General features: G+C 51.5%; 1 protein-coding gene across 2 annotated transcripts in view; it reads right to left on the reverse strand.

Moving 5' to 3' along the window:
• Positions 1-1,653: 1,653 nt before the first annotated feature.
• The window catches only part of CD34 (CD34 molecule), a 28,115-nt gene continuing 15,375 nt past the window's right edge, over positions 1,654-14,393 (reverse strand). Inside the window, exons 4-8 of one of the 2 annotated variants that reach the window (XM_075529800.1) lie at positions 14,172-14,252; positions 3,669-3,819; positions 3,354-3,406; positions 2,860-3,024; positions 1,654-2,196 (exon numbers count right to left, since the gene is read on the reverse strand). In XM_075529800.1, the coding sequence (XP_075385915.1) occupies positions 2,011-2,196; positions 2,860-3,024; positions 3,354-3,406; positions 3,669-3,819; positions 14,172-14,252 (636 nt within the window). In that variant the 3' untranslated portion in view covers positions 1,654-2,010. Of the gene's footprint in view, positions 2,361-2,859; positions 3,025-3,353; positions 3,407-3,668; positions 3,820-14,171; positions 14,253-14,393 lie in introns of both variants that reach the window. The other variant, XM_075529809.1, reaches the window with a different exon arrangement.

Raw genomic sequence — 14,393 nt, forward strand, 5'->3', positions numbered from 1 at the left:
ACCCCACTGGCTCTGCTCCAGACCGGGCGCCTCCCTAGGGTCCTAGGCAGGAACCTCTGGCTAGAGAGGCTGGAGAAGAGGAGGGAGGAAATGGAGGTGGGGGCTGCTAAAGGGGAAGGGCTGGCCTGGGCCTGATAAGAATGGAAGCATCAACCTTTGTTTGGCCCCAGCCGCCTGTGCTTCTGTTGACACACTTGGGGGTTTCCGGAGGTCACTCAGTAGTATCCAGCAGCCTTCTCTCCCTCCCTCCTCCCCTTCCTTTGGCCAGAGGGTGTGTGTGTGTGTGTGTGTGTGTGTGTGTGTGTGTGTGTGTGTGTGTGTGTGTGTGTGTGTGTGTGTGTGTGTGTCTGGAGGGCGGTGCTCACAGACATGTTTGGCTGCGGGCTTCCTGCTGAGGGTGGACCTGTCCTGTCCCTCCAGGAGCTGGCAGCCCGGTCTCTGAGCAACAGCTACACACAGTCCTTCCTTCCTGGTGTCTGCTCTGGGCTTGGGATGGGGTGGGGGCACCTGACAACCGACAGTGCACAGGGCACTCTTCGTCAGCCCCTGGCTCTGCACGCTCAGTCGGCAGCACCTAACATACCCCTCTTCTTGCACACACAGGCCTGCCTTTCCTATGACTGGGCTCACAGGTCCGCGCAAGAGGAGGGTAGTTGGTCAGCAGTCAGCACAGCCCACAGGCAGCGTCCCAGATGGTCCTGTGCTCCCTATGGCAGGCAGGCGGGCCCTTCTTCAACTAGTAGGCCAGATGAGGGGAGGCCATGTGGGATTTCAGACCCACCACCTGGATGTTGCTACGCCACAGATCCGTTCCAGGATCACTTTAATTACAGTATTTACACACACGTTTTATTCAGGAAGAAACAGAATCCACCCAATCCACTCATCTCTGGAAAGCTAATATTTCCAACCGTCATGGGACCCAGAGACCCCTACTCATTCTCTGGAGCGGGGGGGAGGGGGGTGACCCTCTAAAAGCAGGACCTGAATGCCACCGGGGTCAAGGCTGTGGGAAGGAAGGGGCCTTTGGAGACATCCCGGGGCCCTGACCACACAGGGTCAAAGCACTAAGAGGGGCGGGGGTAGGCGAGGCCACTAGAAAGAGTTCTGTGTGTGTGTGTATGTGTGTGTGTGTGCGCGCGCTGAGGTCACAGCTCAGCCCCCAAGTCTGGGAGGGAGCCAGGCTGCACAATGAGCAGAGCAGCTGGGACTCCAGCCTCAGAGTGAGAGTCCTCCTCCAAACAGTCCGGCCCAGAGGGGAGGGCTCTGCTCAGAGACCTGGTCCCACCATTCTGCCCTTCGGACCCAGGAAATAGGAGTCCAACAAGGAGGTGGACGTTGACCATGAGAGAAGACCTGGGCTGAAGCCAACTGTCTCCACAGAGGGGTGAACGCGTATCTGAGCACCTCCTTGCTCCCCAGTGCCGGGCTCAGTACATCAAGAGAGGAAGCAGGGCTCTGGGTGGACCTTGTGGGGAGTCAGAGGGAAGCTGGTGGCTGAACCTACAGTGTCTTGTTCGAGGGATAAAAGAAGCCGGTGAAGACAACTAGCTTTTCTGGCTATATCAGGACAAGGGCGTAGGTGGAAAGGATTATTCTGGTTTCCCTAAAGTAGAGGAGGAAAAATACAAGGAAGCAGAAGGTAAAGGTGTGCTTTCCGGGCAGAAATTGTCATCCAGAAAAGACTGGGCTTTTCTCTGGGGGCTCCTGTAATGAGCCTGAAAAGAGGAAGGCTGGGGAAGGTGCCTGGGCAGGAATGCAGGAAGGGTAGCAACACTCCCTGGGGGCTTCTCTGGACTTCGGCTTTTCTCCCATCACCCCAGTAAGACTGAAGTCTGAAGTGAGTAAAGAGCAGGGGGTTCCCTGTCTCTGCCCAAGGTGGAGAGAACCCCCAGCCTGATGTCCTGCACATCCCTAGGCCAGTGAGAAGGGTCGAGCTTGAGGGCTGTGTCCAGATGGAGGGGGAGGCCCGGCCTGGGGCACTGCCCAGCCTTGTCCCACCCAACCAAGTCACAGTTCGGTGTCAGCCACCACGTGTTGTCTTGTTGAATGGCCATTCCTGGACGTGGCCTGGCCGGTGCCATTCTCCTGAGCCCCTCGGTTCACACTGGCCTTTCCCTGGGCCTCGGGTGAGGCCCGGGGGCCCGAGCTATTGCCCTGGCCACCACTGCTCTCCGTGTAATAAGGGTCTTCACCCTGGATGGTGCATAAATAAAGGAACATTATCTGGTAAGCAGAGGTGTGAGGCTGTGTGGGCAGGGGCCGGCAGGAAGGGGAGGAAAGCGCAGGAGGGAGGGGGAGGTTGCAGCTGCATGTGTGCAGGTTTCCTTCTTCCGGAAGAGTGGTCAGGGCTCCAGCTCCTGGAGGAGAGAGGACAGAGGAGAGGCACCTCACCGTGCCACCGTAGCTCTGCAGCCAGCCCCACAGGGGAACAGCAGCCCCAGCGTGCAGCCTCCTCCCCACCCTCGCACCCCAGCCTGGTCCTCCCTCAGCCAGAAATCATCAGAAGCCGCCTTCCTTGGGCCCCCTTCTTGAGGGTGAGGCTGACCCCATGAGCACTTAGCAAGCTTGTAAAGATGTGTGGCAGCCTGCCCTGCTTATCCCCAGCTAAACTATCCAGGGAAAAAAGGAATGAACAGACAATGTGACCCCACACCCCTGGGAGTGCCCCTCCCCCAATCCATCCCTCCCAAGTTGGGCATATATTGCTTGCAACTGTCTGTGGATCTGGTGCGCACACACAAGAATGTGCCTGTGTAAGAACATGGGGTGGCGTGTTTGGCATTGGGCCTGACATACATGGACCTTCCCAGCAGACCACTGTGGGCCCCATCTCCTTCTCCGGATCTTGGCACTAACCAGTCTTTCTCCTGTGGGGCTCCAGCTGCGGCGGTTCATGAGGAAATAGCCCGTGGTACCCAAGATAGCCAGCAGGATCCCAGAGGTCACCAGAGCAATCAGGGTCTTGCGGGAGTAGTGCTGGTGGCTCCCAACACTCTCTGCGGTGAAGCTGTGAATGCCCAGCTTACAGAGGGGACACAGCAAAGACAGCCCTGTCATTTGTGGAAGGCAGGTCCTAGACATGGTGCCCTGCCCTCTTCTGACCCCCTTATGGGACCCAACCACGAATGGACACAAGAGGATACTGACCACAGGGGTTTTCAAAGCTGAGGATTTCAGACTGACATATCTTAATTAAGGCAACTCCTTCATGTGTTTGGATCGGACATAGAAGGGAGAACTTTCAGAGCAGGGTGGAGAAATAAGAAGGGCAGGTCTGGACCTCCTTGTTCATCCCCACCCACTCCCCGGAGCCTGTTTCCCCTCTGAGATGCATGACTTCAGAAGCTTACCTTTTCCAGGTCAGACTGGTGTTTTCCCATAAGCTGGAGCTTGCTGGAAAGTTCTAGAAATAGAAACAAGGGTTGCTGGACCTAGATGCTGAACCCACTCATCCTATTGTACCCTCCCATGCCATTCTAGAAGATGCTCTTATAGTCAGAGTGCCCCACCTCAGGAGGACATCTCCTAATGCAGAACAAGCCTTTCTCCCTAGCCCCTCTGATCAGAGCTGAGATACCTGATCGGCACTCAGGGACCCCTGACACTCAGTCCTCCCCACCTCAGCCTGACTCCTTCCAAACTCCCTGCACAGACATGCCCCTTACCTGTTCTGTTGGCCAAGACCAGCATCAGACACTGGGGCTTTATATCTGACTGGGTCAGGAGCAGGGAGCACCCCCCAGCCCTAGGGTCCTCCTGCTCTTGTTTACACAGCAATTGGATCAGGCCCACGCCTTTGTCCTTCTTAAAGTCCTCCTGGGAAGACAGAGAGAAGTGGTGAGCAGGAGAGGAAATTCCATTCAGCATCTCCAGCAAGAATTCTGATCAGTGTCACATTACTACCTCCTCGCCAAGGAGAATCCTTCTTTCTAAAATATCAGCTGGAAACAGTATAAGCAACTGCAAACTGTATGTGCATGTGTGTGTGCATGTGTATGTTTATGCATGTAGCACTGATATATAGATACGCACACATATACAAAAATAAAATCATAAGAAAAAATCCCAATACCGAGCCACAGAAAAATACATCGAGTTCTCAGGACAAGTGAGGGGTTTTGAGAGGTCCACTCCCAAACATCTGAGAACAAACTTAGGAAATAGCATCTTGTTCAGTAATTGCCTGTATACACAAGTTATTCAAGCTAAATTCAGAAGAAATTGCCGGTCATGGGAGATATGGGAAATTGAGAGAAAGGCCCTTTGTTTCATTGTGACAGCTGCCCTCGTTGTTGGAGGGTAGGAGAGATGAGGGCTGGAGGACACGTCTGTGGATTCATAGTCTTAACAAGGTCCCTTCCCTCTTACTGCCCAAACCCGTGGCAGTTGAGACACTTCTGGCCCCAGGACACCCCACGTGCAGCAGAGCAGGGCTGCATGCCACAGGATGGCCAATGGCTGAGTTTGGGCAAGGAGATCACCAGGCCTCTCTCCCGAGGCACCTCTGGGTGGACTTGAACCGCTAACCTTTCTGTTTGCACAATAACCATGTACACCACCTTGGGGCGGCTGAAGGGGGCTCGAGGAGGACGCCGTTCAAACTGACTTTTAGCATCATCTAGTTGTCCATTCCAGCTTCACTGAGGACTAGAGCTTGCTCCAGGTTGCTGACCGGTCCCTACCACCCAGGAACTCGGCCCCAGAAGCTGAAACTCCGACCACCCTTCAACACCCGAGTCTCGGGAGAGGTATATGTTAGCAGTCCTGCGTCCTGTGCTCAGACATTCCAGGCTTTCTCCAAGAAGCAGAGTAACCTCTCCTGCACCAGAAAGGAACCCAAGAAACCAAGACACTCTCCTCCGTCCGGATGGCAGATGGTGGAGCAGGAAATGCCTGAGCCGCTCCAATGGCTTTCCTGTGAGGGCGAACTTTCTGGGAGGTGTGCCGGCCATCAGAACGGAGCCTCTGTGGAGGAGAGAGCTTCCTGCCATGGCTCCGCTCAACCTGGAATGAAAGCCGGGCATTTTCCTGCTCCTGCGAGCAGTGGCAGGAAAGCCCAGACCCCGGAACAAGCCAGAGTCAAGGTCTCCTCAGACCCCAACTTTGTAACATCAGCTGGAATTGGAGGGAGCTGAGGAAAAATGGCTGAGCCTGGATTAGGCTAGGCGAGCAGGGCTAATCCACTTGTAGCAGAGCCTCAAGAAACTCTCAGAGGCAGGCTACGGAGAAAAGCACCCTGGGGTTCAAGGCCATGGAGGCCTCACTCCTTGGGAAAGGACTGATTCTGCGGTTCTCCTTGGAAGTCCATAGGTCAGGTCTCTGCTTCTGGGGAAACCCAGTCTCTCTAAGAGCGTCTGCAGCGGGGAGTCTGGACACCAGCTTGGCAGGGACCGACCATGCTCTCTGCCTGGAAATGTTGCGGGGAGGGCTCCTGCGGGATCGAAACCAGCAAAACAAAACTGCACCCTCCTCCACCTGAGGAAGCCAAGAAGATGCGGCCCCTGGTGGAGGTTCCGTTGTTGTGACTCACTTTTATCAAGCCCTGAATAGAACACACTGCGGGTGTGTCATGTGCGTAGGGCTGGCGATGGGTTCCACGTGGGCCGGGAAGGCTCTGTGCAGCCAAGAAAGTCAGTGACCAGGCACTGTTGCTGGAGCTCCCACAGCCTTATGACTGGGGTGGTATTATTGCCCTCCCTTTTCAGGCGAAGAACCAGAGGTGGGACAAGATTAAGAGGCCACGCCGCTCGCGACGGTGTAGGGATCATAAGCAAGAGGGTCCTTGGTGGGGGGGCACAGTTTGTCCTCAGTTGCCCAAAGATTGGAGGTTCTCACCCTCCCGGCAGTACTGTTCCAGGAATGGCTCACAGTGCTCTTCCATAAAGATCCCAAGCTGGGACACTCGGGAAAGCAGTTCTCTTCTGTAAGGATCGATAAGGGTCGCCAGGAGCAGGAGTCAATTCCGTGGCGATGGGTGGTTGTTGCTGTATCTTTTAAACATGAGACAGGTGCAAATGAAGTGTTCTATAGAAAAGAGAGCGTAGACTCACTTTTTCATTTGGGGTCTCAGAATAGGGCAAGAGGAAAAAACAAAAAAAACAATCTCACTGCCACGGAGTCAATGTTACCTAATAGTGACCCTCTGGGACACGGCAGAGTTGCCCATGTGGGTTTCCAAGACGGAGACTCTTTCCGGGAGTAGGAAGCCCTATATGTAGGAGAGGCGATGGAGAAACGCGCTACGAACAGAGACGCCACAAGGAAGTGCAGGTGGGTCAGCAGGCAGCATTTCACACCCCGGGTTGGCAGGAGAAAGGAAAACACAGCCATCTCCTTTGTTGTCTCCATCCTTTAAGACCTAACTCATCTCACCTGGCCCAAGAAACCAGGCCTGTCTTCTGCTGGGCTGGACATCAACCCTTGCTTGGTCATTGACTAGCTCCTGGTCAGCCAAGCAATGACTCCGCGTGTCAGCTTCCCCTCCGGTCAGCACAATAGCTGCGACGTAAGAGGTGGAGTCTGAGCAGCACCCCACATGGCATTGGGAACTACAGGGAACAGGCTAACTGGTAGATATTGCTATTATTAATTGTAGCAATCAGCCAGACACTGGGTCATCTACCCGTGCGCTGATGTCTAATCATAGTCTGCCTCATTGTCATTGTCACTTCTCTCTGACTAGCTGGTAAGAATCCTCCATGGGGGACGGGGTGGGTGTGCATTCACATAATTTAGGACCCAGGCTACACTCAGCTGAGCACCAAACACACCAAAGAAGTCAGTCCATTGTTCAACTCAATGTCCCAAGCGGCTTGGCCTCCACACAAGGTCCCTTCGCCCCTGCCTTAGCCCCTTGGACCAAATTCAAGGGAAGAACAGTGGCCGGCCACCCACTCTGGAATCCGACAGCATCCTTAGCGAACTGTGTTTGGGTCCCGAGAGGAGCAGGTGGATCCTGAACAAAGAACAATGCTTCTCCGGCTGCCTGGAATAAACATCCTCCCCCAGGAGAGGATGTTTCAGGGGAGAGTGGGCAGGAGCAAGCCACCGCTTACCAGACTCTTCAAGGGCGTCCAGTCTGCACACCCTTAGCTACATCTGCTCCCACACTTAACTTTGCAAAACCAACAATAGCCACGAGAACAAAACATCTAACCTTTCTAGAAATGGCATTTGCAAACTCCTCAAAGAATCCTTGCTTTTAGTGAATTTACAAATACACCCTTCATAGCGTCCACCAGTTCCACAGTGTCTCCATGTACCAGGTGGTGACACGGACTACATTCTTTGAGGTGGGCACCTATTCTCCCCGCTCCTCTTCTGAGTTGTCCCTCCCCTCTTTGAACATAAGCTCGATGCTCCCTAAGGTGCCCAGCTAATTTTTCTAGTTGCTGCTGTCCAATGGATCCCATCTAGATGGATCTTCCCAGAAATCCTAACATACCCCAGAGGCACACTAAGCACTTTGCTTGACTGGCCATTTTTCCAAATGATGTTTAAGATCTATTCTGATGTCAAGAGATTTTACCATCAACCCTCTGTCTCCCCCAATACCCTTTAAAAATAACAAAGAAGAAGAAGCATCCACTTCGATGTGAGGTTGACAAAGCAGGCAATGCGGCCCTCCTCACAGAGCGGCTGGAGTAAGTCAAGGCCCCGCTAGAAGTCACACCGTAAGCAAGCAGCAGGGCCCGGGGGCAAGTCACCCTTTCTGTCTCCCCGGCGAAAGCTCTGTCCACTAGGCAACGCCATCTTCCTCAGTCCTCCATCTGCAACTCATTGCTTTCTGCCTGGAAACTGACCTTTAGTGTTTGGGCAGAGGGTGCGGAAGGAGTGGGTGTGGGGCATGTGAACTGGAGGCTGGAGGCAGCCTGCCAGGGGGGAAGTCCACATGAAAGAATAAGGATGGTACAAGCTGTTGCCAAGCAAACACAACCTCTGCGTAGAAACAGATGTGGCTCGAGAGAGAGAGGTGGTTCTAACCAAGTGGTTGGGTGCCCTGGCCAAAGGAACCACTGTTCCAACATCGTTTCGGTGGCAACAAGCACCTGAGAAGGATGTGGGACTGCCTCGCCCCCAGCCCTTTGGGGTCATGGAAGGGATGTGGACATAGAGGTTAAGGATGGGAAAGGGGAAAGGAACCCCAGTGGGGCTCTCAGGAAAGCACTGGCTTGCTAACCACAAGGTTGGTGGTTCAAACCTAATAGCTGCCCCTTGGAAGAACGATGAGGCTATCGGCTTGCCTACAGATCTGCAGCTATGGAAACGCTCTATAGGACCACTCTGAGTTGGAATTGATGGCAGCGGGTTTGGGGATGTACATTGTGCAAAATGCACGTACGGAAGTCATGTTGGACAGTGCGCAGGGAGCTGATTCCCTGCAGCACTGTCTCAGAGGGGTCCCAGCACTGTACTCTGCAGGGAGACGGTCTGCCACATCTTTCTGCCTCAAAACAGAGAGCACTAGCTCCCTGGGTAGTTGTGGTGTACCCGTGCACAACCAGTATCTGGCTAACCGGGACCAACACATGCGTCCTGTCCAACAGAGGGGCATGCAGTAGACCAGGAGCGTGTCCTCGCTGCACAAGTACTCCAGGATGAAATGTGAGGGGATCCACACCCTTCTTGCTCCTTATCAGCCTGTGGGGAGGCTCTGAATTTCCCACTGTTAGAACCAGTTCCTCCAGGCCATCTGACTTTAAAAGTATAATTTCAGCTGAAAGAAAATGAGGAGGCCCTTTGGGGCACAGGGCTACACTCAAGGCTGCTAACCGCAGGTCAGCCGTTCGAACCCACCAGACTCTCAGTGGGAGAAAGATGAGGTGATCTGTTCCCATGAAGATCCACAGCCGCGGGAAACCTAGGTAGGGTCACTGTGAGTCCGAACCAGCTCAGTGGCAGTACGTGGATGATACACAAGGGGCCTTGGTGGTGCAGTGGTGAAGCGCTTGGCTGCTAATGTCAAGGTTTGTGGTTCCACTTAAGCAGCTGCTCTAGCAATCTGCTCCCATAAAGATGTCAGCCTAGGAAATCCTGCAGGGCCCTTGTGCTGTGTAGTGTACAGGCTGCGCACGAATCAGCGTGGACTTGAGGACACAGCAACAGCATGGTGGCGCAAGCAGTTAACTCCAAGCCCACCCAGAGGCACCCAAGACCGGCCTGATTCTGAAAGGTGTCAGCCTTGAGGATCCCGTGGTGCAGCCGGACTGTGCACCCAGCTCAAGTCAGAACCAAGCCCACAGCGACGCAAGGCAACAAGCACCTGTCTTTTCACGTCCCCACTCACACAGTCTCCCAAAAGCTCAGGGGCCTCTGTGGAGACCCTCTCAGTGGGGGGACCATGTAGAATAGCCTGCTGTCACGCAGGGGACACAGCACCGCTCAGGAAGCGTTGCTGTTCTTGGAGAAGCAGCACTTGTCTTAGGCGATTGCTGTTACCGGCAGGGGCCATCGATTGGCTCAGGATGCATACGCACCCTTCTGTGCAGCGACCGAAGCCCCGCCCGGTCCTGCACCTTCCTCACCACTGCCCTTGCGTTTGCGCCCACTGTCACAGAGACTGCGTCCATCCACCTTGTCACGGATCTTCCTCTTTTGGCGGCCCCTCTACTTTACCAAGCATGATGGTTCTCGTGACATCTGAACTTTAAGACCATTGGGCACATAGGGCGATGCTGTGCATTAGTTCTCCATCCTGGGGACCACGAATCAACCTGCTAGCAAGGACCTGCGTGACTCCAACGAGCATCGATGCTCAGGCCAGGATAGAGACGAAAGATCATGAACACTTGCCTTATCTACCGCTAGCAGAGGTTTGGGTTTTTCCCTCTCATGAACGAAGTTCAATATCAGCCTCAGAGAAACACGGTGGTGCAATCTGTCTATACACACACACTGCACATAAACCAAAGTTGACGTAAACAATTTTTGCAAACTTCGCTTCGTGATTGTTATGCGAATTCACTTCTTCACAATCGTCATCTTTTAAAAGGGCTCACATGGATGGTTAGGCTTTGGGCTGCTACGCATGAAGTCAGCAGTTCCCACCCACCAGCTGCTGCGAGGACCAGGAGGCTTTCAACTCCCATAAAGATTTATTTTTAGAGCCCCTCCGCCGCCGGGGGCAATACTAACCTACCCTCCAGGGTCACCACCAGTCGGAATTGACCGGATGGCAGTGAGCTTGGAGTTTGAAAAGATTCCTGTAAGTGCAATTTAAAAAGATTTGCAAGTCAGGGAGACCAAGTGGCAGTTGTAGGTAAGAGATAGGTAGCAAGAGTGGACAAAATAAATAACTTAAACCCTCTACAGAAAGGCAGCCCCATCCTGGCCCTTTCCAACCTAGACACGCCATGGGTCACATCGCTGGTTCTCTTACGTGGATCCCTGACATGATAGAGAAGGTTTTCTTCTAAAGTAAACACCACTCTTTCCTTTGCCTCTTCCTTCAGCCCAGAGCCGGGTTGTTGCTGTCAGGAAACGGAATGTATGGGAAGCCAAGCAAGGAAGCCTGCTATGACTGTTAACATTTGACTCTGCTATAAGCTTTTCCCAGCACAACGAGACGGAAAGCTGAAACGAAGAGGAAAAGAAACAATGTATTGTAGTAGACCAAAAAAAACAACCTATTGCGGTAGATAACCTGACAGCTCTGGAAATGAAAAAGAATGAAGTGCAAAGCTCCCGGCAGGCACACGCAAGCTCAAGAAAAATGACTAAGCCTGAGATAAAGATGCAGAACTCCATCAGCTCCCTAAGAGATCGGCCATAATCATGTAGACTACATAAGCGGGCATTTATATTATAAAGAACTTTAAGAGAGCCATAAAACTCACAGGGAAAAAAACATTTTTAACAAGAAAAAGGGCAGAAAAAGAGGAGCGCTTTCAATTAAATGGCTTCTTTTTTAAAGCTTTACAAGACATTTGTGAACTTTCCCTAGGTGATCAGATTTTAAACATTCACATTGTTTTATAGTATAACGGAGGAAGAATGGCTTAGCTGCATATTACAAAATACTACAATGGAAAGGCCTGATATAAATTTTTTAATTTTAAAGCAGGCATAAGTACAGACAAACCGAACAACAACAACAACAAATCTCTGAAGGCTAAAAGACACGGGAGCTAAAAGACGCATGCTCATCAATAAAGGATGTGAACATTCCACAAGCGACGTTGGAAAAGCAGCTCTTCGAAAAAGAATGCAACAGCATAGACTGTGCATGGAGCTACCAACAGGAGCCCAGAGGAGTCCACATTCGACGTGACTAGGAGTCCTGGGGCGTGAAAGGAGTTAACATGCTCGCCAGCTCGCCCCAAAGCCAGAGGTTAGAATCCACCCTGAAGTGCCACAGAAGAAAGGCCTGGTGATGATGTGCTTCTGAGAAATCAGCCCCTGGAAACCCTGTGGAGCCCAGTCTACTCTGCACACAGGGGTCTCCACGGGTCAAATATCAATTCATTTGTAACCAGTTTTGTTTATGAAGACAAAAAATCAAAATACACTGCCAGAGAGTTTGTTCTGACTCATGCGACCCTGTAGGACAGGGTAGACCTGCCCCTGTTTCCGATATTGCGACTCTTATGGGAGTAGAAAGCCTTGTCTTTCTCCCTCTGTGGGGCTGGTGGTTCCGAACTGCTAACCTTGTGGTTAGCAGCATAATCACTGCACCACGTTCCTTGGCATAAGCCCCAGGCTCACTGCCGTACACGGGACTCCTCCTCTTGGCTACTTACCTGTTGGACAGGTAAGTAGAACTACCTCTGTAGGTTTCTGAGACTGTTCACTCCTTCTGGGAGCAGACAGCCTCATGTTTCTGCCAACGGGTGTCTAGTAGTTTCAAACTGCTGACCTTTAGGTACAAAGCCCAAGAAGTAATTCACATTGCCACGAAGGCTCCTTTTTCTTAGCATAAAAGTCAACTTAAATCCGTCGATACAGATTTGTTAACTACTCTAAACAGGCTATTGCCATCTTATAGGACAGAATCGAATTGCCCCATTGGGATCCCAGGTGGACAATTTTTTAAAAATGTTTTATTAGGGGCTCATACAACTCTTACCACAACCCTTACATACATCAATTGTGTAAAGCACATCTGTACATTCATTGCCCTCATCATTTTCAAAGCATTTGCTCTCCACTTAAGCCCTTTACATCAGGTCCTCTTTTTTCCCCCTCCCTCCCCGCTCCCAATATGAGTCCTTGATAATTTATAAATTATTATTTTGTCATATCTTGCCCTCTCTGACGTTTCCCTTCACCCCCTTTTCTGTTGTCCGTCCCCCAGGGAGAAGGTCACATGTAGATCCTTGTAATCGGTTCTCTCTTTCCAACTCACTCTCCCTCTACCCTCCTAGTATCGCCACTCACACCCCTGGTCTTGAAGGTATCATCTGCCCTGGATTCCCTGTGCCTCCAGCTCCTATCTGCACCAGTGTACGTCCTCTGGTCTAGCCAGACTTGCAAGGTAGAATTCGGATCATGATAGTTGCGGTGGGGCGGGAGTGGGGGGAAGCATTTAGGAACTAGAGGAAAGCTGTATTCTTCATCGGTGCTGACTCATCTCCTCCCCTAGACCCCTCTGCAAGGGGATCTCTGGTGGCCAACAAATGGGCTTTGAGTCTCCACTCTGTACTTCCCCCTTCATTCACTATGGTAAGATTTTTTTGTTCTGATGATGCCTTATATCTGATCCTTTCGACACCACGTGATCACACAGGCTGGTGTGCTTCTTCCATGTGGGCTTTGTTGCTTCTGAGCTAGATGGCCGCTTGATTACCTTCAAGCCTTTAAGACCCCAGGCACTATACCTTTTGATAGCCAGGCACCATCAGCTTCCTTCACCGCATTTGCTTATTTACCCGCTTTGTCCTCAGCAGTTGTGTCGGGAAGGTGAACATCATAGAATGCCAATTTAATAGAAGAAAGTATTCTTGCATTGAAGGAGTACTTGAGTAGAGGCCCAAGGTCCTTCTGCCATCTTAATACTAAACTATAAATATAGGCACATAGATCTATTTCCCCATTCATATATATATATTTGCATATTTACATGTCTTTGTCTAGACCTCTATAAATGCCCTTTGCCTCCCACCTCTTTCCTCTATTTCTCTGGACTTTCCTCCTGTCCCACTATTATGCTCCATCCCCACCTGGGTTTCAGCAATACCTCTTCGTTGCATTACTCCCACCTCACCACCGATTTGGATCACTTGTTGTTCCTTTGTCCCTAAAGGAAGCAGACCCCCCATTTGTCACCTGGGTTTGAATTTCTGGCCTTGTGGTCATCAGAGATCCTTAAATATACTATAAATTCCCACATCCACTGCCATGAAGTTGATTCAGAATCATAGAACAGAGTAGAACCGATCCTTTAAGGGTTCCAAGACTTCAAATCTTTATAGGGGCAGACAGCCTCATCTTTGTCCCTTGGAGTAGCTGGTGGGTTTGAACCACAAATCTTTCAGTTAGCAGTCTAATGTGTATCCACAGTGCTAACAAATTAAAACAAACAAAAAAACTAACTACCATCAAGTTGATTCCAACTCCTAGTGACCCTAGGACAGGGTGGACCTGCCCCTGTGAATTCCCTACACTGTCACTTGTAGCAGTAGAAATCCTCATTTTTGTTCCAAGGAGAGTCTGGTGGTTTTGAACTTGTGGTTAGCAGCCCAACACGTAACCAGTGTGCACCAGGACTCTCAAATGGAATAGAGGGCAGGTTTCGTACACTGGCCCCGCTCCCCTTCTTGCCTAAGCAATGTGCAACACGGGCAAGCGCTCCGGGGACACTTCAGATCCATTTCGTGTTTGACTTTGCATCCATTTTTGGCCCTGGTGAGCTCACAAACCTTATACTGCTGTCAATTTTTTTGAAGCCCCCACATTCTGTTACACAATCCCATATGGGTTATATCCCACACGTTAAAACGCCTTGCTGGTGTAGAAGAAGATAACCTGAGCATTTCAATGACATTGTCTTTGCCTTCTTTGCCCACCAGATGGGGCCTCTCTACTCCTTAAACCCAGTATCTCAGCAGGATATGCAAGTCTAGTCCCAGTTAAATCTCCTGCACCCCGCTCCCACCCCACCAAGGGCAAGTGGGCTTAAGTTCTTAAGGAGATTGGGAGGAGGGAGGAGAGTAGGGAAGTGGTTAACTTACGCATAAAGTGGTCTCATTTTGCTCCAGGCAGATGCCCTGGGTCAACTTCACTTCTTTGATTTCCAAACATTTAATCGCTCCCTGCATTAAAATAATAATAATATATAATGTATAAATATTTTGATAAGCCAGCATGCCTGTTCCTCCGTCCATCCTCCCCCTGACTCCATCCTGCCCCCGCCTCTGTTTCAGTAGACTTTCAGAGGGTGCGTTCCTAAGAGG

This window comes from Tenrec ecaudatus, chromosome 1 (assembly GCF_050624435.1).
Source record: "Tenrec ecaudatus isolate mTenEca1 chromosome 1, mTenEca1.hap1, whole genome shotgun sequence".
Classification (NCBI taxonomy): Eukaryota; Metazoa; Chordata; class Mammalia; order Afrosoricida; family Tenrecidae; genus Tenrec; species Tenrec ecaudatus.